General features: G+C 42.3%; 2 protein-coding genes across 4 annotated transcripts in view; one reads left to right on the top strand and one right to left on the bottom strand.

Annotated features, from left to right (window-relative positions):
* Positions 1 to 18,031, bottom strand: part of Lyrm4 (LYR motif containing 4) — a 123,313-nt gene extending 105,282 nt beyond the window's left edge. Inside the window, exon 1 of the mRNA XM_021180055.3 lies at positions 17,569 to 18,031. Within this exon, the coding sequence (XP_021035714.1) occupies positions 17,569 to 17,654 (86 nt within the window). The 5' untranslated portion in view covers positions 17,655 to 18,031. The remainder of the gene's footprint in view (positions 1 to 17,568) is intronic.
* A 128-nt stretch (positions 18,032 to 18,159) lies between these two features.
* Positions 18,160 to 26,865, top strand: part of Fars2 (phenylalanyl-tRNA synthetase 2, mitochondrial) — a 423,978-nt gene continuing 415,272 nt past the window's right edge. The window contains exon 1 of one of the 3 annotated variants that reach the window (XM_021180053.3): positions 18,160 to 18,283. The gene's annotated coding sequence lies outside the window, so the exon portion shown is untranslated. Of the gene's footprint in view, positions 18,284 to 18,340; positions 18,496 to 26,865 lie in introns of those variants that run through there. The other 2 variants (XM_021180052.3, XM_085831173.1) reach the window with 2 other exon arrangements.

Genomic DNA, 26,865 nt, shown 5'->3' with positions numbered 1-26,865 from the left:
TTTCTCATATTTCCTTTATGAGAAAATAGAAGACAATGTATTTACAATTAGAAAATTAAAAAAAAAGGTCAAGTGAAACTAGGTAAGACAACTAATTTAAAAAAAAATGTGATAGTATCTTGCTCATATGTTAGAGAAAACAATTCTAAGAAAAAAGGTGAGGAAGTTTGGAGATTTGAAAAATTATTTCAGAATCAGTGTGAATACCTTTCAGAACTTGCCAGGAAAGAGCACGGCTGTGAGAATGGCAGGGGTGTTCAGCTGCACGGGTGAACACAGGGAGAATACAGGTGTATGGCAACACTTGGATGCAGTTTTGATAATAGTAGGGCAAAGAAGAAGAGACTCTCCAGGGCTCAAAGGATGGAGCTATGAATGTTTCCCTCCACAGTCCTCTGTAGTTTCCTCTGGAGGATTCAAGTACTAACCCAAGCTTTCAGAAAACATGAGCAAGCAAACAAAACCAACCTCTAAAAAGTTATAGTAAATTAATGAAACAATAAAATTGTTGTGCATATATGAAAGGTTATGTGCAAATGTCAGCATATTCAGAATAATGTGACTTAACAATTTTCTAGAACTGCAATTTTCTGGGTAAGGTTCTATAAGGATGCTTGAAAATAACATTATTGGGGGCTGGAGAGATGGCTCAGTGGTTAAGAGCACTGACTGCTCTTTTGAAGGTCCTGAGTTCAGATCCCAGCATCCACATGGTGGCTCACAACCATCCTTAATGAGATCTGATGCCCTCTTCTGGTGTGTCTGAAGACAGCTACAGTGTATTTAGACTTAATAATGAATAAATCTTTGGGCCAGAGTGAATGGGGCCGACCGGAATGGGCAACCTTTGTTCCCAGCAACCACATTAAGGTTCACAACCATCAGTACAGCTGTAGTGTACTCATATACATAAAATAAATAAATCTTTTAAAAAAAGAAAATAACATTATTGTTTTAAAAATTAACAGGCTATTAGAAAGTAAGCTGGCACAGCGTCTTGTAGCAGGTGCTCATTTCTACCCCTGGGGGAACAGCTGAGGTGCATATCTGTCTTGACCTCCTTCACAATGCTTAAAAGCACTTAAATTCTTCAAACTGAAACTTCTCGTTATCACTTGGGTCTGTCACTGACATTTTGTGGCCAAGAAGATTTTTCCAAATGTTAACCAAGTGATCACAGGAAAGGCTGCTATTGGAATGGCTCTACCACATCTGCACCCAGCAATACAGACCAGGTGGTAGTAGCTGTGCTATCTATCCATGGTTCCCCTCTCATTTGTCTCAGACTAGGATAAGAACCCTGGTTTCATTGGCAGAGTCCTGTGAGCTGCCCTTCTGAGGAAGTAAACAGAACATTCTAGTAATTTCTTTATGTCTACACATGTTTCTTTAGTGTTTGGCTGCATTTCTATTACAAGTATTTTGACATAAAGGCTCCATGGTTTGGAGTGAGATTTTCTGTCTCTACCACAACCAAGAGCAGAGACCTTGGCACAGTACCACAAAAGCAAACTTAAGCTTTCATTATGTAACATGTCTAAATATTAGACTGCAGAATATAATTATTTTTTTATTTCAAAATTAGAGTGTAAGGTAGCAAACCTAAGCCATGACCTTTAAAGTATTTAAAATTTATGGAGAATACATTCCTATAGCAGACTGTTCAATGACTTCTTTATGGGAGAAAAACAATCTAATGAGCAATGGAAATCTCCCCTGGTCAGTGAACTTGAAAATTCATTAAAATGGCCTATCAAGTTGAAACGCCTTCTCTTTTATCCTTTTTATTGCTATTAGTTATATTAGTTACCAGCCACAGGCACTGACAATAAATGAGTAAAGAGAGAAAAAGGGAGCATGTAAGAAACCTACCAGAGCCTGGCGTGGTGGTGCACGCCTTTAGTCCCAGCTCTTGGGAGGCAGAGGCAGGCGGATCTCTGAGTTTGAGGCCAGCCTGGTCTACAGAGTGAGCTCCAGGACAGTCAGGGCTACACAGAGAAACCCTGTCTCAGAAAGAAAGAAAGAAAAAAAAAAAAAAAAAAAAAAAGAAGCCTACCAGAGTTCAATGTATTATCAAAGATAATTTACAGGGTGGCAGAATGCAGAACAACCTCCTCTTCCTTCTCTAAGGCTAGATAGTGGAATAATCCCCAAACAAAAGAAACCCCCGGAAGTGAAACCAACCAACCAAATGCAAAACTAATCTGTACAAAATACTGCAGGGATACAGTCAGCACCTCCACTTGCAGGAAGATACAGATCCTGAGTCCAGCCTTGCCTAAATAGCAAGACCTAGTCTCAAGTAACCAATCCAAATGAAATGAAACCAAACCAAATAGACCTTTTAGTTCTTGAGATTGGGTAGGACATAGCATCATGTATCATACATGGAGCTGGTTATCTTCACCTGGATACTGTACTGTCATCTACCATTTGCTTGCTTGCCTACTGACAATGCAAATACCTATTTATGTGTTTGTTGGAAGTTGGCCAAAATACTTTATATATTACATTATTTCCATAATTTATCTATGCCTCATCTAATATGTGCTGTAGGTTAATGTCTAATCTTTTGAAGAAAACCAAGCAAATATTTGCATCTGAAAATTTGTTACCAGCCTTGGATGTAGCTCAGCTCATCAAGTTGTTTGCCAAGCATGCATGAAGCTTGATCCCCAGCCACATAAACCAGTTGTGGTGTTGCACACCCACAACAGCAACCACTGGGAAGTAAGGGCAGGAGGAGCAACCTTGCATCATCTTCGACAAACAGCAACTTTGAGCCTAGCATGGGCTACCTGAGACCCTACCTTCAAACCAATTCATCCCATAATCAGCCACCAAACCCAGACTCTGTTGCATATGCCAGCAATATTTTGATGAAGGGACCCTGGTATGGCTGTCTCGTATGAGGCTATGCCTGTGTCTGGGAAATACAGAAGTGGATGCTCACAGTCATCTATTGGATGGAACACAGGGCCCCCAATGAAGTAGCTAGAGAAAGTACCCAAGGAGCTGAAGGGGTCTGCAACCCTATAGGTGGAACAACAATATGAACTAACCAGTATCCCCAGAGCTCATGTCTCTAGCTGCATATGTAGCAGAAGATGGCCTAGTCGGCCATCACTGGGAAGAGAGGCCCCTTGGTATTGCAAACTTTATATGCCCCAGTACAGGGGAATGCCAGGGCCAAGAAGCAGGAATGGGTGAGTAGGGGAGCAGGGCACAGGGAGGGTATAGGGAACTTTCGGGATGGCATTTGAAATTTGAAATGTATATAAAGAAAATACCTAATAAAAACAAAAAAACCAACACACACACACACACACACACACACACACACACACAAACCCCATTAACACCTCCACCTCCCATGACCAAATTACTATTTTTCCCCACTCATAGTAATGGTAACTAGGTAACATTGAATGGCATTTTAGCTATCTGCCAAAGCACACAATGTACATAATATATCAAATAAAAACTGTACTCTAGACTTCAGATTATTAACATAGACTTAAATCTCCTTGTTGTGCTACAAGACTGGATTCTTTATTCAGTGAGAAAAGAGCTTCTCTCTTTTCAGAGCACATCATGATTTCATGGCCATAGGCAGCCACTGTCACCTTCCAGGAGACTGCAGTCAGCACAGTGAGCTCCCAGGTTTGCTGCCCTATATTGCTCCACTCTTGGGAAGTATCTTAGGTATGGGTAATATGATTTTCAAAGGTCATAACACTGTTTGGACACCGAGGAGCAGGCTTTGTTTAGGCAGAAGCCACAGAAGAAGCCACAGGGTGATGTTACAAAGAAGGCAGTCAGTATGACAAGAAGGGGAGGGGATGGATTTACTACACTGCAAAGAAAATTCTATGTGGAGTTCACGTTGTAAGTGGTAAAGTCTAAGGGAGTTTACTCCTCATTCCCACAAATGTATTTCAACCTCAAGGAAGTTCTGGAGATGGCTCTGTTGAAGAAAAGTCATGTAACCATGAGAACCTGGGTCTAAATCTCAGAACCCATGTAAAAGCTGGTTTGCCTGCAACCCTGTACAGAGCAGTGGAGACACTGGAACCCTGGAGTTTGATGGCTAGCTAATCTTGTCTAACCAGTGAACTCTAGGTTCAGTGACAGACCTTGCCTCAAAACATAAGATCAGAGGGCTGGTGAGATGTTTCAGAGGCTAACAGTGCATGCTATACAGGCATAAGGACCTGTATTTGAATTTCTAGTACCTACATCACCGATAGGCATGAGCATGCACACCTGTAACCCAGCATTGTGGGGTTGCAAACAGGTAGCTGAAATAGAGAATACTATGGTTTGAATGAGAAATATACCATGAAACTGCCTTTCAGACTGCCAGGTAGCCATCTGCTGAGTAGTTGCTCTAGTTGACTAGGGGACCTCATACTACACTCGGTCCCAGACTACTACCACTCAATGATATCCCAGCATTTTAGTCTGTGAGATGATAAAACCATCTCTTCACTTCTTTCTCAGAAAGCACCCAGTTGTTCAACAACCCCGGCCATGTTTGTGTGGAAGATGCTGGCCTTTAAAGAAATAACAGTAAGAGGAAGAGCGGCAATTCCTCTCAGCAATTATACCTGCTTGCTTACTGTAGTCACTAACCCACATAACCAGGCACCATTCTCTCTTGGAGTTGCTCTGGAAGCTGAGTCAAACCTGACACGGTGATTCTGGTGTCAACTGTTCTGTCTTCTTGCAAACCTCATTCCAGGTCTTCTTTGGTTTTTATTTTCTAGATGTTTTCATCTAAAATACTCAGTACAATACTGATTCCTCAGTTAAGAAAAAGCAAATTAAGCTAAGCCGAGAGCAAAATCACCTCCAGGTTTATTTGAGAAAAGGGGTTTCCCTTCCTTCCTTCTTTTTTTCTCTTCCAATGCTAGGGAACTGAACTCAGGGTCTCACATATGCTTAAAAATCAGACCACTATAGCTCCATTCCTGGAAGTCTTACTGAGAATTTAGAACAAAATGAAATAATGGTATAATTCCAGACCGGGTCCAAGGACGTTTACTCCAACATAGCAAATGACAGTGTTAAAGTAAACTAAGGCTACTCAAGATGTACCCTGCAAAGTGAGTCTATCTATATTTATGGTACAGAATTCTTTTCTTATTGGGGAATTTGTGTTTAATGAGACATCAATGATTATGCAAACTCCCACACATAAGATGCATAGGTTAAGTCAACTAGCAAATTTGTGAGTACTTAAAGGAATGTTCAAGGGCTTTATAAACATTCCATATTTTATTCAACCAAATTGACTTGTTTTCTCCCTTAGAAAAGCAAATGATTTAAGTAATTTAATTCAGTGAGAGCAGTGAAGTGAATACAGATCTTTGAAGAACAATAAAATGTTAATTTTATGATCCTATTTATTTGCTATAGTTTTTGTGTGATAGGAAAGAAATTCAAATTTTTACCCAGGGTTAATCTTTAATATTCCAAGTAGTAGAGAAGTAATCTATTAGATTTCTGAATTTTATTAGCAAATTCAACCTTTCTCATATAGACACAAGGCCACCCAGTGAAGGAAATATCTAAGAGCGACTCCAGGAAAAATAAAGAACTTATGATCCTATACAAAGTCAGGAGAAATCCGTATGACTTCCAGTTTAAGCAATGAGTATCTGGACGATGAACAAAACCCAGAAGTTCAAGCTTACTGGGAAGGCACAGTAGGTTAGGCAGGCACAGCATTAGAGTTCATATTTGATTATCTTCAGATGCTTTTAACACCCCAGAAATGCACAGGAGGACCTTGGCAAGATGAGGGTGTGGTTCAGGAGACAAGGATTAACTACAAGGAATCATTAAAACATGTAAGGTTGAAGCAACTGTTACTATGGAGATTTGGGGAGAATGAGGTGAGAGGGGGAAAGACAGAATATTGAGGCCTCCACTGTTAAAGGTAAGAGGCAGGGGAGGAGCAGGGTCAGCAAACTGGGGTGGCCATGAGACAGGGGTTCCTGTTGTCTTGTAAGGGAAGGCCAGAAGGTGACATTATATAAAATGAGGCCAAGACAAAGGTAACATGAGGCTCCTTAAGCCAGTCTGTGGTCGACTGAGGAGGAAGAGACTAGCGAGACAGAGGCTGTAGAGATCATTCCTAGCAGGCATCCCAACAGCATGGGCCACATGTGGTTAGAGGCTCTCAGATAGTAAGGCCGTGCTCCAACAAAACCTGGCTTTCTGCTTCGAGCTTCCTTGGATGCAGCTCCTCTCAACATGCTCACTGGCCCCATAGGGCTAGAACCCAGCACAGGAAGACAGATGTTCTGGAGAGAAGCTCAGCAGCTCAGCAGGAGGATGCTCACACTGGGGGCGCCAGTCAGGCAGAGACTGCGCTGTGCTCCATGCTTTCTTTTCTCCAGTGAGGTAAACAGTCCACTGTTGGCTACACTGCTGCAGAACAAGGCAGGCCTGGCCAGTGTTCCACACGCTCCTCCCCAGCACATTTACATTCCCAGCTTTAGTCTGCTCTTCTATTCCTCTCAGCTAAGATCCGGCCTCTTACCTGTTCACTTCTTGGCCTTCCATTGCAACTACACAATGAAGAAATATTTTTCATTAACACTATTCCCAACTCTTTGCTGGTATTTTGGAATATGGCAATGAAACCAAGCTAATTTATTTTCAATTTATGAAATGGCACCCTTTGTGATAATATTGCCATAGGGTATATATAAACAATTCAAAACATTTACTTAGGAATTCCTATACCAGAAGAACAGCTGGGAGCAATATCTATTAAACTATCAACTACGAAGTGACAGCTTTTAATTATGCTTTACCCTCTCTCTTAAAAAGGTGAAGAGCTGTCTGGCAAGGAGAGATACAGAGCTGAGATGTCCCTGACAACAGTGTACAGGGGTCTGATTCTTCCCACAGATGGAGCTGGGAGCTTCTAGGAGCGCTAATGTGGTCAATATAACTTTTTTTTTTTTTTTTTTTTTTTCCTTTCCGAGACAGGGTTTCTCTGTGTAGCCCTGGCTGTCCTGGAACTCATTTTGTAGACCAGGCTTGCCTCGAACTCAGAAATCCGCCTGCCTCTGCCTCCTGAGTGCTGGGATTAAGGCATGCACCACCAAGGCTGGCAATATAACTCTTTGATCAAGGCCAAGTCAAGGTTAAAAACACAGCTATTTAGGAAATGCTGACAAGTGCTTCAAAGTCAAGGGATAGTAAGCATAATCAACACTCCACATCTGTGTTCAAAGATTCAATCAACTGGTACCAAAATTGTATGAGAAAAACCAAACCAAAATAATCAATCAAACAAATGCAAAATAGTACACAGGGTGAACATGTATACCTTTTTCTTGTTATCTCCTCAATAATACCCCAATTTCCATAGCATTTATGCAATTTGCTATAAAGGTCTTGTGCATTTAGGGATCTTGGTATTAAAGATGGGCCCTATAGCCAGTCAGCCATGGACACACAGAAAGAGATTGAGTGATACTAAACATGGCTCCAGAGAAGGGCTTCTCAAGTTCGCTCTCATCCAGCCAGGGCCATGTCAGTGCATCTCTTTCACAGATAAGCAGATGGAGGAGGCCTCGCACATGGAAAAGACTCAAAGAATAGAGAGCAAGGGAAAAATATTTGAAACACATTTTTCTCTAGGCTGACAAATGAATTTATAGAAGAATTATAAAATGGAAACAGGCTACACTGCAAGGTGTACCTCTTCCCTCTGTTCTAAAAGAGGGGGAAAATTAGACAGAGCCAAAAAAGAAGCATTAGATTCATCCATACTCCCTAAGGAAGGTCAGGGGACAGCGATTCCCTTTGAAGAGGCTGAGGATTAACACTAATTACTATGGAAATGGGACTGGGTGTGACAGCAAGCAGAGCTTAGGACAAGATGCAGCTTCTGCATTTCAGTTTCTAATTAGTTACAAGGAAGCCGACTTTTCCACCCATTACCTTTCAGACCTGTTCTTCTGACCTTTGAAAACTGACCGTGAAACCAACAGCAGCATGTCTTGACAAAATGTGCACCATTAAGACATTGCAAGGACAAGGACTCTTCCCACACCAGACTTTGCTCATCAGCCGAGCTGCCTCAGTGTTTAGGGTATTCTCCCCGACCCCTTGACTTCTACTTTTTACAACAGACAGATTTTCCAGGAAGGGGGCTTGTGCATGCTAAGCACATGCCCTACTACTAAGCTACACTCCAGCACCAGGAAATGATGTCTAAGAAAGTATATTCTGAACACATCTTGTTTCCTGTATTTAGTTTACTTAAAGCACAAACCCTATTAGCCTGACACTTCTGCCCCTCCTTTAGGGGCTGACCAAATCTAAAGGACTCAGGGAAAGGTATGCTGAGGGCAGGCAGGTAGGACTGTTGAGAGAAGGGGAGAGAGACCACTGTCAGGTCATGTCAGTAAGAATACACAAGACTCATTTCCAACCCTAAGCCCTTCCCCTGGGTGAACAGCTCTGTACTGGCTTCAGGCAGAGGACTGAAAATGTCTTATTTTCAGGTACCACAAAGCACCCAGAAAGCCACAGTGACAATGGCAATGTGATTAAATGTGGTGGTATAGGACTGGGGAGATGGTCGGTCAATAATGTGCCTGTTGTGTGAATATGAAGAATTGAGTTTAGATCCCTAGCTGTCACGTGAAAGCCAAATATGGTGGCCTGTGCCTGTAATTCCAGCACTGGGAGTTTTGGTGGTGGATCCCTTGGACTTACTGGCCAACCAGTCTAGCAAAAATAATGAGCTCTAAATTCAGTGAGGGAGAGGAGAGGAGAGGGAAGAGGACAGGGGAGGGGAGAGGAGAGAAGAGAGAGACTGAGACTCAAACACTAAGGTGGTATGAGTGACTTTAATACCAGCATTAGAGAAGGACAAGCAGGTGGATCTCTGTGAGTTCTAGGCAAATCTGGTCTACATAGCAAGTTCCAGGCCAGCTGGAGCTAGATACACAGTGAGACCCCGTCTCAAAACAACAATGACAACATCAAAATAAATGAATAAACATACAAAAATGGAGAGTCTAGAGGAAGACACTCAAAGTTGGCATGCTCACTACAGTCTCAAAGGTGGTATTCTACCAGAAAGGTAGCATTGGGGGAAATAATACGGCAGAAGGTTGCATTGAGTATCTGAAAGTCAGGGACAGCTTCTTAAGAGGAATTCGTAGATTGCTACATCCTGTGTCTGTTCCCCCAAGTAACTGTCTGTGCTGGGGTGGTGGTGACATAGGTCTTGACATCCTAGAACTGCCATCAGACTAGCTAGGGAAATGCGGATAATGCCAGACCACAGCTGATATGTCCCTATGGAGAAGTGCACAGGGCTAGGAATGGACGCTGCTACTGGGCCAGGCTAAGTGGGAGGAGAGTGGGGACGGGAGATCCTCGTCTTAGTTGGGGTTGCTACTGCTCTGATAAAATACCACAGCCATAAGCAAGTTGGGGAGGAAGGGTTTATTTTATCTTACAGTTCTTAGCTGACACTCCATCCACTGAAGGGAGTTAGGGTAGGAACTCAAGACCAAAACCTGGGGGCAGGAGCTGATGCAGAAGGAATGGAGGAACATGCTTATGAGGCTTGCTGAGCCTGTTTTTTGTTTAATAGCACCTAGGACCACCAGTTTAGGAGGGGCACCACCCACAGAGATCTGGCCCGTCTATATTAATCATCAATCAAGACAATGCCCCATAGATTTGCCCACAGGCCAATTTGGTGGGCCATTTGTTTCAACTGAAGTTCTTTCAGATGACTCTAGCTTGGGTCAAGTTGACATAAAACTAACTAGCACAGTCCAGAACAAACAACAGCCTTGTCATAAGCCTGAGAAAAGGCTATGGCTCTGAGCATCCTTAAGTGGGAAGGTGACATGCCACAATGGAGGGGCAGGAGCCCAGGCCTAAGCAGGGAAGGATTTGGGACTTTATCCCAAGAGCAAGGAGAAGACCTAAAGCTGTGACTTTTAGTAAGGAACAGAGTGCAGTGGGAAGTTGCAGAGCTTTCTCTGAAATGGTCTATTAGCAGAATTCTAAATGATGTGCACGGATTGGCTAAGGGGAGCAGGATTATAGTAACTAATATGTGATCACACAAAGACAAAGTCTTCATGAGAACATGCACGGAGTTTGTTAGGACTGAAGAGTAGGAGAGAAGGCAGAGGAGTGAGTGACATGAGAATTTTCCATGAATTAACTTCCAAAAGCTACACACATCCTTTGAAATGAAGGGGAGAAGGATTGGAGTTTTGGGTTCAAATTCAAGTCTCTTCTACTTCTCAAAAGCTCTTAGCGGAAATTATCTGGGGGCTGCACTTTGCTAAGTGTACACAACACAGATGAAGAGGTTGCCAGTGTAGTTTGGAAACCTCACAGCAAGGAGGGCATGCACAGAGGGCTGGATGGCAGCATATGTACACAGCTATGTAGGTGAGAAGTCAGAATGGGCTGGCTGTGGTGAGCCACAGGGAGGGGATGTGCCTGAGAAGGGTCCAGGAAGACTGTAAGCTACTAGGGCTAGGAAGGAGTCCTGCATGAGAGAATGCTCAAGGCAGCTCTGTGTGGCAGGTTTGATGTGGTAGGAGGTGCAGGAATGACTTGCAGACCAAGTCAGATGCAGAGGCTTGCTGCTGTGGACTGAAACTAGCACTGAAGGCTGCTAGTCAAAGGGAGCTCTAGGCTACTGTTCACCCCCTGGGGCTTTTCTTCTTTCCTGGGTCAAGCTCAGGGCCAACAAGCAGATAGAGAAGGCTTCACTAGGTCCTTCAGTAGTCAAGCCTGGAGGCCCAGCACAGTGCTGCAATAGCTCTATCTGCTCCATCAGGGGAGAGGGTCAGGCCAGCACTTGGGAGGCAGAGGCAGGCAGATTTCTGAGTTTGAGGCCAGCCTGGTCTACAAAATGAGTTCCAGGACAGCCAGGGCTATACAGAGAAACCCTGCCTCGAAAAACAAAACAAAAGAGAGAGAGAGAGAGGGGACTGGACAAGACAGCATCAGTCTGCCTCCAACCTGTCTAGAAGGGAATACTTCCTTATTTAATTTTGCATTTGTTTAGTCAAAGGTAAAGATAAGAGAGACGAGACAGTTCGACCTACAGAAATGTTTTTTGGTAAACCAGGATGATTCTTAGCCATCGGATGTGGGGAGAGATAATTATTTAAGGAAAATGGTGGTATGGATAAATAGGAAAAAAAATGAAGTCATTAAATGAGTACAGTGAAGACGTTCAACAGTTATAATGAACTGATAACATAAGTTGATAATAAACCAGGCTAAAGGGAGGATTAAACATATTTCAAAAATTACCCCAGGAACAAAAGACTACATATAAGGGTAATACATTAACAACATTGAGTGTGGCAGCAACCATTAATTAAATACAACAAATAATTACCCTGAGATCGGATCAATCAAATCAATGAGAGCTGGTGAACATTAACAGGCAAATTTATAACACTAACACATACAAGACATAATTAGAGAAAGAACAGTGAGAGAAGGTAGAATGGGCTGAAATGTATGGCACAGACTAGCCTTCCTGCTTAGTGATGCTTGTATGGTGCTATTGATGAGGATGGTGAGAGGCACTCGGTTTTCTATTATTTTGTTTCAGCTATTTTTAAACAGAACAGCTTGTAAACAAAGAGCATCACTCAGGTACAATGAAGAATACTTTTAAGTCACTTTACAAGCATCCTAGTTACTTGAAGTAGCATTTTGTAGCCTTTTGCTCTTTATTCTCTACCTCCATTTTCTCTTTGTTTTGATTATTTTGTTGTATTACTTTAAAAATGCTAAGTTGAATAATAAATAGACTAAATACAATGGGAAATACTTTCAAGGCAAACAAACAAACAAAACAAGTAAAACCCCAGCAAGGACACACAGCTTCACTCCTCCTGCCTTCACTTGTTAAGTGCTGAAATTGCAAGGAAGTCACACTGTTTCCTTCAGCCCTTTTAAAATGTTGTGCTAGGTATCAAAACCAGAGTGCTGTGTGTGTCAGGCAAAATTTTACCAACTAAGCTACATCTCCAGCTCTGTGTCCCATACTTTCAAATTATTTTCTTTTTATCCCCTAAATTAAGGGTGAATGTGATTTTCTCAAAGTATTTTTCAAAATCATTGACCAATATGACAAAAATTAACAACTGTAAGAGAAAAAAAACCCCACTGGCTTTTGAAACTGTAGCCACAGTTAGAGATGATAATTAATCTTTCCCAAGTTTCAGCAATCATCTTTCAGTACACCTGAGTTGCCTCCAGTTGTCCGTGGGTGCCACAGACAGCACCAGCAGGAGCTTTCTTCCTAAGGCAGTGCCACAGGCTATGCATGAGCACAAGTGCATGGACTCCGAAGAGTAAAGCAAAATCTGCAAGGAACTTTAATAAATCTAATGAAGCAATCGCTTTCTCTTAAAAACGTTTCTTTTGTATGTCTTCCGATAGAAAAGTAGTTTTCACCAAGATGTATAATTTGATCAGTGTTTCACAGTAAAATTCTTAATTGGCTGCTTAAAAGGGAATCTTATGTCTTCTCCAGTAGGTCATGATTTATATAAGTCTTAAAGCATTATTTCAAGTCTTAATGTGAGGGGAAAGGGTTTCCCCTTTTAAGCTGAAGGGAAAGTAATCCCTAACACTCTTTAAGACCATACAAAAGGCTGTAACCCAGGGTAGAATGGGAGCTCTTCATAGGTGGAGGCGGAGTCTGGTCCTTAGTACCCAGAGAAGGAAGCAAGCAAGAACACACAGTGAGCAGGACACTCACTGACCTGATGGTGTGACTGGGCAGGTAGGCTCTGGGGAGCTCTAATTCAGTCAAGTGGGAAGAGGTGAAAAAAAATCAGCAGGAGGCTATAGTCTGACAAGAGCCAAAATGGTCCTTGGAGGACTGACGATACCTTTATAGAAATGATGGGCACTGCAGGGTACATTAGTTTCTAAGTAAGAAATGATATGATTGAGATAAAAATGGAGCTGAGTTATGCCCAGAGGGTTGAAATGAGAGTCTCAATGTTATTTAAGCATATTTTTACAGCAGTATTATAAGTAGCAGCCAAATCACCATTAGAAGTGTTCCCTGAAAACCACTATACACTGTATACTAAGGTACATGTTTCCTGTTAGGTTTTGCTAGTTTCTGAAGTGGTCCTTATTTATTCATAACCATATCACAATCTTTTCATGGCAGGGCTATCCTATGTTAGGATTCTATGTACTCCCAGGCTCTATGCAGTTACACACACATCACAACACAGACAGAGACAGACAGACAGACAGACACACAAAGAATGAATGAATGAATGAATGAATGTGTGTGTATGTCTAGGAGCTGTTAGAGATTTCTGTTTGTTCTAAGGGGGAAGACTCTTTGACATCAAGACTGTCTTCTTTAGCATCTTTTGAGTGTGCGTAAATGCAGGCCAGAGGCTGATGCTACAGGGTCTCCTTCAGTTCTTTCCCCCATTTTTTCAAACAGCCTCTCTCACTGGACCTGGAGCTCACCAACTAGCCAGATTTGTACTAGCCAGTGCACTCTAGGGAACCTCTTCTGTCTACCTCACCAGTGTGTGGATCATAGGCTTGCGCCACTCTGTCTGACATTTTTCCTGGGTGTTTATGATCTGAGCCCAGAACCTCATGCTCTCACAGTACTTTACCCACTGAACCACTTCTCCATCCTTGTTTTAGAAAATAAAAGGTTCTGTTTGGTATTAATATGATTCCTGACAGGCTCATGCCAATTCACTCTGGGGTTCATGGTCAGTGGGCATCTGGATAGAGGAGACAGAGAACCATTCCTGTATCTATTAATAAAATTCAGGGGGCAGGGGTCACGATTGGCAGAGAGATGGTGTCAGTCCGTGGGGCTGTGCCAGTAGTGAAGACACATGCTCCATTAATAAGGTCCCCCGACAAAAGAGTCAGTCCTAAATGTACTGCCTCAGAAGCTTGAGGTTAGCGAGGCTACCCTCTCAATCCTCTATAATTTCATACATTCTAAAGAAAGTATATTCCCAGATTTTTTGATGCATCAGGGGCCACCACACATGCAGAAATATGAAGAGCTATCTCAGAAATTCATAAGGAAAACTATGTTTTAAGAAGAAATAGAATTTATCCAATGTTAAGGTCCGGAATGATCACTGTGGTTGCTGTTTCTCATCAGATCAAAGTATCATTGTTACAGTACAGGTCTTCCCACAATGAAAAATGAAATATTGTCTATTAAACAACCTTAATAAATATTCTGTAAAAGGAATGGAGTATAAACTCTAGATGGCCACTTGTATCTCTTCCTGTATGTAGCTAGGTCAGCTTCTCCTCCTGCTGACTGATTACACTTATTGAAGTCTACAATTTCAAATGTTAAACATAAGGAAGTTCAGTACAGAGCATGCCGGGGGCTCACCCAGGGCTACGTGGACATGGTGGTTCAGGCTGTTCCAGGGCTGGCGTGCAGACTGTGATGACTTGCTTCTATTGCTTCTACAGGATGCCCTGGGCTCACTTGGGGGACATTCCCAAAGTGAGAGAAAAAATCTCTCCAGATTCGCTCTTTCTTTACTGTTTCAGTCGTTAATGGCAGGGCTTCCATGTTTCCCCTTTCCTGGGTCTTAGGTTTTACCTTACCTACACTATGGATTCCCTTTGCTTCCCCACCCCCCCCCTAATTTGGTACCTATGGTGGTTTGAATGAGATTGGCCTCCATAGGCTCATCTATTTGTTGAATACTTAGTCATCAGAGAGTAGAACTTTTTGAAAGAATTAGAAGGATCAGGAGGAGTGGCTTTGTTGGAGGATGTGTGTCTTGGGGTTTTAAGAGGCAGGCCCTGTCTGTCTGTCTGTCTGTCTCTCCCACCTGGAGACCTGGATGTAGAACTCCCAGCTCCTTCTCTAGCACCATGTCTGCATGCATGCTGCCATGCTCCTTACCATGCTGATAATGAACTAATCCTCTGAAACTGAAAGTCAGCCCCAATTAAATGCCTTCTTTTATAAGACTTGCCTTGGTTGTGGTGTCTCTTCACAGAAATAGAACAGTGACTAAGACAGCAACCAATCATCAGAGTCGTAACACTCTCCTTTACCTATTTCCCAAAAGTCTGTTTTCTATGTCCTCTAGTTTATCCTCTGCACCACTATAAGCAGCTCCCTCTGACATCTTTACTTCTAGCTTGAGATTCTTTTATCTTGCTGTCCAAAGGACCTTACCTAATCCTCAGAACTGGTTGTCACCTGACACTTGAAACCACAATAGGGTGGCTTGGCTGCCTGTTATCCAAGAATGAAATCTAGATTCCACAGCAGAGACTACATACTCTGGCATATGTGGCTCTTCCCACCTTCTTGTTGCAGGCTTAGTTTCTCTGGTGCTTAGTTTCGATTCATGAAAAATAGTCCATCACAAAGAAGTGCTCAATCAACTGTGTTGGGTTGACAAAGGAGGGACAGGGCTGTATTTGAATTCTATAGGGTATTTGTAAAGGCAGTCTTATTTTATACAACACTAGTTTTATTTTCATGGGACATAATGCTGGCAGGGTTCACAGGGTTTTGATACATGATATCTGGAAAAAGTGAGCACCTGATTCCTGTGGAAAATACACCTGTGTGAAGCACAGACTACTCTCTGATTGCCTGTCAGCCTACAGCTGCTTGTGTTGAAGCTCATTCTCAATGTTCTGTGAGGCACAGCCTATGTTTCTGCATTGGCTCTTAAGTCACTGCCAGATGGGAGTTTAGGATGAAAGGGCCCCTCAGAGGCTGTGTAGTCCAGTGAATTAGTTTCATCATCAAGAAAACTAAATCCTTGAGGCCCAGTAACTCTAAAGTTGCATATTCTGTTAGGGCTGCTACCTGTGTTTTACATAACTTGTTTCCAGATGGGCCCCCTAGTGTGAACCTCTGCTTAGTCTTTGTTTATTCAGTCCATTTTTATTCTTGAGACAGACATCTTCTAGACTGTAAGGAACACTCCAAGCATTTACTTCCACATTTCCTGTCTTCCATCAATAGTAAGTAATAACAGGTATTTGTGGAAACTCCTATCAGGAGGTTTAGTGTTTATGCCCCCTCTTCTCCAAAGCCAATGTCATCACATAAAATCAAAACCTATGTTCGGCTGGGTATGAGCTCACTTGTTCAACCTATGTGCTATTCTCAGTTGATATGACAACTGTTATTTTCTCAGCAGGTTTCTGAAATATGAATTAACTGCTGGGGAAGTTGGTGCATCTGTTCACAGACTAAAGTAGTGCGTAGCTGGAAGGGCAGCTCAATCCCTAGAGAAGGGTGCACCTAGAACCAGGTCTGTTTCAGGAGTTAACTGCCAAGACACCCAGCCCATGCCTAGGCAGCACTGTGAAGGACAGTTTGTTAAGTAATTGAAAGACTTGGGAAATAAATGAAAATAAGCAAACTGTTTGGAGAAAATGAGCTGGTTTCATCAGATTCTTGTTCTTAGGAGTATGGTTCAATCTCAAAGGATTCAGGTAATTAATCAATAAGACACCAAATCTCAGAAAAACCCTAAAACTCTACAGAAATGTTGGGTCAGAAGCAGAAACTGTGAAGGTGGAGGTTCTGAGGTAGAGATTTTGTGTGTGTGTGTGTGTGTGTTGTTTTGGTTTTTTTGAGACTAGGTTTCTCTGTGTAGTTCATGGCGGCCTCCATTTCAGCGCTCTGGCTGCCTGTGCCTTCCCAGTGCTGGGGTTAAAGGTGTGCACCACTACCATGTGGCAAGGAAGTATAAGGGACTCATACAAGTAGGGGAATAGGCCAAGCATGGAAAAAAACGGGGCCGAGTTAAAAATGTAAGTTTTAGTGCATTTAAGTGAGGTGCACGCATAGTAACTCATTAACATACATTTTTGTGGTTATGTATATCTTAAAATAAATTTAAGCTTTAAATGTTTTTGAAGAATTGATGCTCCTGTCCTCTTGTTATAGGTCCTAGACTCTAGGATCTAGCAGGAAGATTTCGGAGAGGCAGGATAAACTAAGAATTCAGTTTTTAAAGGCTTAGCAACTCATTTTACCTTTAACATGTATATGTAGCCCCTTTCCACCATCCTTTAACAAGAACGTATCTGATACTTGGAACCAACGTCACGAATTAAAACACTAGTGAAATGAAAGGGAGCCCTAGAGCAAGCCTTCAGTTTTGTGGCCACGTGGTCTGGACTGCCTGCTTCCACTCTTGTAATCTCAAGGCAAGATTTAGGTATGCCCTAAGTTTCCTTGTCCTAGCTTCTCACTGGTAGCTTCGCGTTCATCACTTTGTACCGTAGAAAACCGACACTGATTAATGGTCCTAAAGCCCCTATGTGGGTGTCAGTTCAGGGAAGGTATCCCAGCATTTGGAGGGCAAGTCCTTGGCTCCTCCCCTCCAGGGCTCTGAGGGTCACACCTGGGGGTGGACAGTTGCACGTGCGCGTCATGGGAGTGGAGCCTGTCACTTTCACAGGTTGTGGCAGCCTGATCCGCGACCCCCGCTGATAGAGCTGGGCACCCGATTCCCGGCCCTCCCCCCGGGTCACCTGTAATTGTAGGCGCTGAAATGCTTGCTCTCTCTCATCATCGCCCGGTACAGATCTAAAACTTGTGCGCGGCTGGAGGCTGCCATGTTGGAAATAAACAAAACCAAACAAACCAAAAAACACCCTAACAACAAAACCAAACAGGTCCTTCTTCGTAGAAGCCCCAAGTTTAACTGAACCCAAATGTCAAACGATGCAAAAAAAAAAAAAAAAAAAAGCACGCTGGAAGGCAGGAGAAGAGAGGCTCCGCCTGGCTCGCGTGCGGCCTGGCTCGCGACCCGCGCGAGAGGTGACGCCGCAGGCAGGGCGGCGGGCAGCTAAGGGGTGGCGCCCGTGTCCTGGAGGCTCCGCGTTCCTCACAGGCTGCCCGGGCGGCAGGAGGCCGAGCTGTCCAGCCCCAGGCTCGCTCCTCGGGAGGACAGTCGTGGGCTCGAACACCGCGGCTCAAAGCCTCCTCCGCCTTTCGAACCGCCCGGGGGCGTGGCCGAGACCCGGGTGTCTCCGGACACCACGCCCCCTACACCTGCCCAGGCCCCGTTGCCTGGGTTACGAGGCGCGCTCCCCAGCCCCGCCCCTGCCCGGCTCGGCTGTCTTTGGCGCTGCCTGACCTGCTGTGCACGAAAACGAGGGTGACTTTGCTTTGGATCCGTCTGGTTAGCAGCCTGAGTTTATCAGTGTCATCGTGGCTGGGGGACGCAGCGCCAGTGGTGCGGAGGTAAATAGCTGGCGACTTCCAGGCGCACCGGCTTGTCTTCGGGCGAGCGGCTCAAGGGACCTAGGGCCCTGGTCTCTTCCCGTCAAGATGGCGGCGCCCAGCGCGCACAGCGTCTCGGTAGCCAGAGGTTAAGCGCAGTGACGGCCGAGTGAGTGTGTGGCCGCCTTGCGGACTTCGAAACGCCCGCGTTTGGTTTCCCCGGCATATGCTGGGTGAGTGCTGGCCTTGCTGCAGAGTAGAGGTGTCAGGTCGCCGACTGTTGTGCACTTTGCATTCGGCTGTGACTTCCATTTCCGGGATCTTCACTGTGGGGCTACACTATTTTTTATTTGTTTACTATTTTTTCTTTCTCTTTTTTCCTGTTTTTGAGACGGGGTCTCGTTTTGTAGTCCTGACTGCCCTTGAGCTCTTGGTCGCAGATTTCCCGGTGCTGGGATTAAAAGCGTGGGACACCATGCACTACTATTTTTGTTAAGAGCACAGTTTTGTAGTGTGTAAACATAAAGAAACAAACAAACAAGCTAAAAGTCTCGACTTTAGATGTCTTGATTAATTAGGGATCCCTTAGGACTTTAGGGGATTTCCTAGACATCATTTCAGACCCAAGGCAAAAAGAGGGTTTTTCTCAGCTTTTAGCTATCACGGACCAGCTTACTAAAGTACTTAAGATTTTGTGTTGTTCCTTGATCTTAGGACTGTTTTGAAGAGAAGGTTCGAATAATTCTGGTTCTTGTGTTTGTAACTCACTCGTTAGTTTTGGAATATTGTTTTATATTAAGCTGGTGCAATGAGCCACTACTTGCAAATTCTCTGTCCCTAAACACAGCAAAGAGTCATTTTAAGGATAAGACGGAAGTCAACTTACCATGCCTTATCATTTGTTTAGGTGTATCAAGCTTTCATTCTCTATTCGAAACAACTTGTGTTTTTCTGGATCACATGTTTGCAACCTCTCGTCCTTGAATCTAAGTATACCTACTTGTCATGATGTAGTGACAATCAAAGGTATTGACGATACAGTGCTTTTATAAAAACACTCTTAAGCCCCTGTTTGATTCTTGTCTTAGTCAACATAGATTTTTAAATTTCAAATTTAATTTTTAAATAAATGGAACAGAACTTGCCTTTTGTTCCCTTTCTGTTTGTTTGGTCAGGTCACTGACTCAAGTTTAGTGGGATCCATTAATATTTTGAGTTTTACTTGCAACTTTTTAAATGGCAGACATCTGTAAAGTAGGTTTTTCCCATTGTTGCAGAGTCAGAACAGAGCTGTGGTCTCTTGAGGTAATAGAATATTGATTGCTATTGATATAAAGTATAATGCCCCAGGAAAACCTACACATTACAAGTTACAGATAGACAAAATTACCAGAATGAGAAGGAAAAAAGTTTTAAATTACTTTGATTAGTCATAAAAGAGTTGGGAATATGTTTTAAATGTATTTTACTTTCATCTTGAAAGTGAAATTAGGATAATTACTGTATGCAGTTGATGCCTAATTACAAAGGAGGTAATTACTCATGTGTACAGTAATGTATCTACCTGGCTTATCTTTGTGTGATCAAATGCAGCTCATAGAATATGCAGAGTTAAAATAGTTTGGGCAGTAGCTCTGTCAGTTAAAGAGCAGTTGAGATTAGGAAACTGATAGCTTCTTAGTGTTGGGGGAAATTAGTCAGGCTATGGATTTGGACTTTGTACTAGCAATGAATACAATCAACTAATCTAATGTAGAGTTAAATCACAGTAATTAAACATTTTTCAAGAGGTCCTATAACCATTTCAATAGCCAACTTGTAAGCTATTGAGTAGATGATTATGTTGCTGCCAATGACATTTTCTGTAAAGGCTTCCAGATCACATTGTTGTGAAGATTCTAGCACCTACTTTGTTTGGTTTTGGATTTGTTGCCTGATTCTCATGCCATTTTGTTTTTCTTTGTTCAAATCAATTGCTGTAACGTGGCATTAGTTAATGCTATTCCAAGTCTCTCCCTCTGCCCCCTTTCTTTTCTTTCTTGGCTGTTTTGGTACTTGCTCTGTAGATCACTGGCCTTGAACTGAGAGGTCCACCTGCTCCTGCCTCCTGGTAGCGTTCCCCTGTCACTGGATATTGCCAGGGTAGAGAAACATTGAGTCCTGAGAATTCGGGCCTGTTAAGGTAGCGGTTGTGTTTGGGTTGGCTCTGAAGATTCAGATTCAAGCTGGGCCTTGAGAGCGGAGGCTTTGGATGCATGGGCGTGGAAGTGCCTTCTTAGAAGAGGAAGCATTCCTTTTATCTGGGGGAGAGTGGAAGGGAGACTCTCCTGAGGCTAGAGAGAATAATATAACTGTAGCTTAAAGACTATGGTGGGGAGTGGATTCTTTCCAGGGCTGGGGGTAAGGCCATGCATGGAGAAGAAACCAAGTGATCTGAACCCTCATGTGATCTCAGACAATGATTCCACAAGCTGAGAGGGTACAGCTTGTCCCCTAAGGAAAGCCAAGCTGGGATAGTAGATGATTTAGCCAGGATCAGACAGTTGAAAATGGGCTGCCTTGTGGCTGTTAGCTGAGGATGTATTCTGTCTAGCTGCACTGCTTGCTCTCATACTTCATACATATGGTCTTCTGTGCCAGCTCCAGGAATTTGAAATTGATTCCTCCTCTCCCCTTCTTGCTCTCTCTGTCTATCTTGTGTTTTTTTCTGTCTTTGTCGGTCTCTCTCTGTCTCTCTCTCTTTTGTTTTCCTGAGACAGGGTTTCTCTGTGTAGCTTGGCTGACCTGGAACTCACTCTGTAAATCAACCAGGCTGGCCTTGAACTCAGGGACCTACTTGCCTCTGCCTTCCAAGTGCTGGGGTTAGATCTGCATTATTCTCTGCCTGTCTCTCTGTCTCTCTCTCTCCTCTCTCTCAGTTGTTTGCATTTACTGTTTGTGTGCTGTGGTGTACATCTGGAGGTTAGAGGAGAACTTGAGAAAGTTGGTTCTCTCTTTCTACCATGAAGGGCCCAGGCTTGATCCTAGGTTGTCAGGCTTGGCAGCAGCAGGCTCTTTTTTTTTTTTTTTCTATAATGGTAAATTTTAGTCACATTGGAATTTTAGTTTGGTTATATCTGCACATACTTGTAAAACTAACTCCTCCGTAAAGTAAATCCTCTAAGTACTAAGTGAAACTCTGACGTGTTTTTGCACTTTTTCTTTTTTTATGGTATTAGTTACACTTCAAGAGAAAAGTGGGTTTAGTGTGTCTCTGTGTGTGTCTGTCTGTGTGTGAGAGGAGAAGGGGGAGGGGGAGGGAGGGGGAGGAGGGAATTTCTATAGAGCATCTGTGGGGGAAGGGGGAAGAGAGAGGGGGAGGGGAGGAGGAGTGGGAGAGAGAGAATTTCTATAGAGCATCTTTTCAAACAGACTTAAGGGAATCTTTACTCTTTAGTGGTTAGGTTCTTCAGCTTCTGGGCAACAATGATGAAATTTCCAGCCAGTTGTCCAGAATTTTTATTTCTTTTTTTGTTGTTGTTGTTGTTTTGTTTTTTCGAGACAGGGTTTCTCTGTGTAGCCTCGGCTGTCCTGGAACTCACTGTGTAGACCAGGCTGGCCTTGAACTCAGAAATCCACCTGCCTCTGCCTCCCAAGTGCTGGGACTAAAGTCATGTGCCACCATGCCTGGCTTGAATTTTTACTTCTTTAAACCAAATATTTTCTCCTTTTGGAAAGACAGCATATTTTCTTTTCCAAAGTTACCATTAACATGAGAATTCTTTGACAGGCTTAATATTCTGTTACAAAGTATCATCATGTTTTTATTACTACATGTGAAGGGTAACTATTATTATTTATTTATTTATTTTTGTTTCTTGTATATGAGAATGATGCTCTAATCAAGTTAGCATAATAAAGTATAATAGCTGTTAACTTATCTGGCTTATTTTCTCTTATTTGAGCTTTGCTAGTCAGTTTACTAGCATCCCATTTTAGTAATTTTTCTAAAGATGAATTTGAACTTGTGATTGACTCTTTAGAATGAGGACTAAGAGTGTTCACTTCTTGTTTTTGCCTGTCAGTCGGTTGTTTACTGAAAACACTCGAGCATTGTGTGCTGACTTTGTTAATGTTTGTTAATGTCAGTGGAGAAATCCTACCTCAGAGTCTTAGTGTACTTGACACTTAGTGCTCTGCATTATTTCTACTTCTGTGGATCAAAACCTGGGTGTTCAAGGCAAGCACTCCCCCACTGAACTATCCCTTTAGCCTGTAGGTCTGTGATATCACAATAACTGATTTCTCAGTAGGATAGTACGTGTTTGCAATTATGCTGGAGACTCTGATTAGCCTGAGTCCATGCATAGAGTTCATGCATGCTGTCTGTGCCATCACAGTGAATACTTCTATGTGATTTAATATTTCATAACTTATTAGCCAAAACATTTATTTGTTGAGCATAATAGCAACAATTTAAGCTTGGTAAACTTGTTATGTGTGTGCTCTTGTTAGCTTGAATTAACTAATAATGTTTAAGAGTAATAAGAGCCGTTGGTGAAATGGATTACAGTAATATTGGCAGACACTACTACGGAGTTAGGTTTAGTTAATGAGGATAACTTTATTGGGAACATTATCTTTATAGTAATTCTTGGAGGAACGTAAGTTAAGAAGTAGTGCTATTGGAGAAAGCTTAGCATGTAGCACACTCTTTTTGAAGTTTTTGAGGCAAAGATTCCATGTGCCAGTGTTCTGTCACTTAAACAGTATACATGAAACAATCTAATGATAAAGAGGAGAGGTTTATTTTGCCTCATGACTGCTTTAAGTCTATGGAGGCATATCATATAGCATGAGTGCCTTAGGGTTATTATTGCTGTGATGAAACACCATGACCAAAGCACCTTGGAGAGGAAAGGGTTTATTTTTTAGCCTTTGCTTCTACATCCCTGTTCATCATTGAAGGAAACCAGTACAGGAAGTCAAACGGCAGGAACCCAGAGGCAGGAACAGAAGCAGAGGTCGTGGAGGCGTGTTGCTTACTGGCTTGCTCCTCCTGGCTTGTACAGCCTGCTTTTTCATATATACCTGGGCAACCTGCCAGAGGGTTGGCATCACACTTCTAGAGCTTGCCTGGGGGGCTATCCAGCCTGACCTTTGATGCCCTTCTGCTGTGAACCACTGAGAAGAGTTCTCAAGTGCTCAGTTGTAGTGTTTTCTCATCTGTTTCTGTGTCATTGAGAGAGATGTTTGGAGATAAAATGTTTGTTGCAGGGTCAGTCTGTGGTATGATATATATAATTTTTATTACACTGTAGACTATGATTTCTATGATCCTGTGTTTCTCTGGTACACGGCAGCACTTCAGGATGTAGTCTGAACTCTCAGCAATGACTGCAATCCCTGGCCAGTTCTCCAGCCTGCTCCATCCATTACTATTTTCATATGTGCTTTTCTAGTTCTTTTGAACGTCTTTCCCTTCTGGCCCATACCTAGGCCAGCTACCTTGAATGCTCTTCCTTCTAATCATAGTTAAGAAATTACTATGTGAATGTACCTTCTTTAATTGAAGCAGATCTCCCACTTTGATGTGCCTCAGAATTGTGAAGTGCCTTTTCAACTGAGAGTGTCAGGACTCATCATAGACAGCAGAGTCAAGCAGATTCACACCTTTTTAGTAGTTTTGTTGATTCATGTTGTGACATGAGAGTTCAGAGTCCAATAGAAGTCCAGATGGTTTGAGTGACTTTGCTAAAGACCTGGTTTTGTTCTTTTTCCTAAGAAGTCTTCTCTGTGTTACTTAATCCTCAAGGTTCAGCCTATCTTGGTTTTTACCACTAATACTTGTTGGGTGCTTGTTTCTAGAACCTGGGAAGAGGAGCAGAGCTTCTAGAGAAGGGGTGCCAGTCCATTCTTGTCATCCATTGTCCCCATCCATGCTCATCTGTCTTTGAGGCAATATGATGTCAGGAACAGGGTTATAATTATTTAGTTTGAATCACCTGCCTGACTTTTAGAGCCAGATGGGCACAGATATTTTCAGTGGGTAAGCATGAAAGTTGGGATATGAGTATGTTGGTGTTGGCTACACCCACAGAAATGCAGGTAGTGAAGACAAGGAGGGAGGCGTTGTTTATTGTAGAGAGCCACAAAATTTACTTAGAGTAGTCTTGGCAGAGTTGCATGCTTCTTTATGTAGTTATTCAATTAATATCGATCTTGGATATTAGGCTGAAGATCTGAGGATAGGTACTGTCTCTGATTATCATCCTTCCCCAATACTTTATATTTAGCTTTGCACATAGTGTTTGATTAATGAACATCAGTGGTTGAATGAACTAATTCATCTGAACTCTTAAGTGGCTCACCTGTGAAAATTAGCAGATGAGTCCATCATACTGTTAGTTGGCTGTGAATTTGGCAGAATTTAACTGCTTCCTCCTGACCATTGCCTGGGTCCTAAAAATGAATGGTTTTAGGCAGTCATAGTAATTCAACTCCCCACCCTATCAAGTCACCTACTTCCTCCAGCTTGCCCCCATCTCTCTTTTTTTAAATTAATTAATTAATTTGTTATTTATTTTTTAATTTGATATTTTCTTTATTTACATTTCAAATGTTATCCCCTTTCCTAGTTTCCTCTCAGAAAATCCCCTTTCCCCTACCCCCTACCCCTGCTCCCCAACCCACTCACTCCCGACTCCTGGCCCTGGCCTTCCCATATACTGGGGCCTAGAACCTTCACAAGATCAAGGACTTCTCCTCCCATTAATGGCCGACTAAGATTTCCAAGTGCCCCAAACAGCACCACTAGTTGTGGACCAGCTATCCCAAGCTATAAGCCTATGGGGGAACATTTTACTCTCAAACCATAACAGTGTTATACATAAATTTGTTATCAATAAACTTGAGTGTTCTTGCTTCAGCTTTTTAAAGTTTTGATTTAGAATTTATTGCTACATATTTTGAGGTTGTTTTTGCTACTTAGGAAGTTTTAGGATATTTTCATGTATTTGTTTTGTAGAAATCTGTTATGTATAAATATGGATTAAGATTCTTTTCCCTTAAGAATGTATACAAAAGCCTCTCTAGAATAATCACTCATCTCTCACAGTCTTCACTTGATTCAGGATCACTTAGATTAAATGTCATGTGTTGAGTGACTGTTACCGGGTTGTAATTTAAGTCACACCCTCATGGTTTCATTATGTCTTCTAACACATGATTCTTTCCCTTAGCTTTATGACTTAAAATTATATGTCTGTATAATGATAGGTTATTAGTGTCACAAAGACTTGCTGAAGAATCCTGATATTTACTGCTAATAAGCCGGAAGCTTTGCAGTGCTGAATATCTGTGCCTTGGACGCTAGGAGTTTATTAAAGGGGTGGGCATGCAGATGACTTTGCAAGGTACAGAGGTGACTTTAATGGGTTTCAGTTACCCACAGAATTTTATGGGTAACTGAAAGTTTTATTGATGTTTAAAATAATACATTGGCCATAAGACTAGTTGCAAAGGTGTTTGAGGATCAAATGGTTGGGCAAACAGTTATTGCATACAAATCCTTACGCTCTAACAGTGTCTTGTGATAGGTAGTTCTTGTTACCAAGCATATGGCCTTAAGGATCCTGACCTTCAAAAACCTTCCAGCTTTATTAATTTTGTTTTTTTGGCAGGGTTGGACACAAGCAACTCTATTTTGAACCTATCTAGTCTTATATTAGTTAAGTGTTGATTTCTTATATAAGTATGTTAATCCCAGGACAGAAGGCCATGTCTATTTTGCTCATCACTGTAATCATAACATAGATGTTCAGTAATCATTTGGTGAATGAGTGAAGAAAAGAGTCCTCAAGTCTTTAGATTCTATGTCTTTTGTCTGTGTCTTTTGTAGGTAACATGTGCTGTTTCTCTGTGTCATAGAGTTTGTTCACTGCCCCTTGTTGGTCAGGGTTTGGGTGTAGATTTTATTGTCTCTGAGTGTATTAATGGGGCAAGCATCATGTTCTTTTAGAAGAATAGTGCATATTTTTAAGTACTTTTTACTCTGCTACTTTATTCTTAAATTTGTGCTATCTTTCAACCTGCTTTATTGGCACGATTTTAGTAATTTTGAGTGAAGTGTCTGGTTAATAAAATGTTGCTTTATGTTCATGGATAGTGCTGGAAGCATGGAAATGAGCCTTGGGTAGATGACTGTGTGGGCACACCGTCAGAGCTGCATCTGAAACCACGTTTACTTTTGAAAGAGCAGTCTCATGAGTTGTTGACAGTGTTACAGACTTACAGTGCTTCCTAATGTATCCTATGCTGTGATCTTAACACATGCTATGCTCTTAGGCTGGTATTCATTTTCCTGTATCTAAGGAGGGTTGTAGGTATTGGGAGAAGCATTTGCATTTCACAGCTGGGCACACTTTTCATTTTGTTTTAGGTGATTCACTTAGCATTTAGGTGATGACATTATTCATTTCCTAACTCAAGATACTTGAGATCAATGAAGGTGAGTGCCTTAATAATTTTGTTGGATGGGCTGGAGAGATGGCTCAGCTGTTAAGAGCACCATTATTGTCTATTTTGCTCATCACTGTAATCATAACATAGATGTTTAGTAAACA

This window comes from Mus caroli, unplaced genomic scaffold (assembly GCF_978045245.1).
Source record: "Mus caroli unplaced genomic scaffold, Mus_caroli_1 scaffold_15, whole genome shotgun sequence".
Classification (NCBI taxonomy): Eukaryota; Metazoa; Chordata; class Mammalia; order Rodentia; family Muridae; genus Mus; species Mus caroli.
Note: the sequence above shows the minus strand (reverse complement) of the source record. Positions and strands in the feature narration are given on the sequence as shown.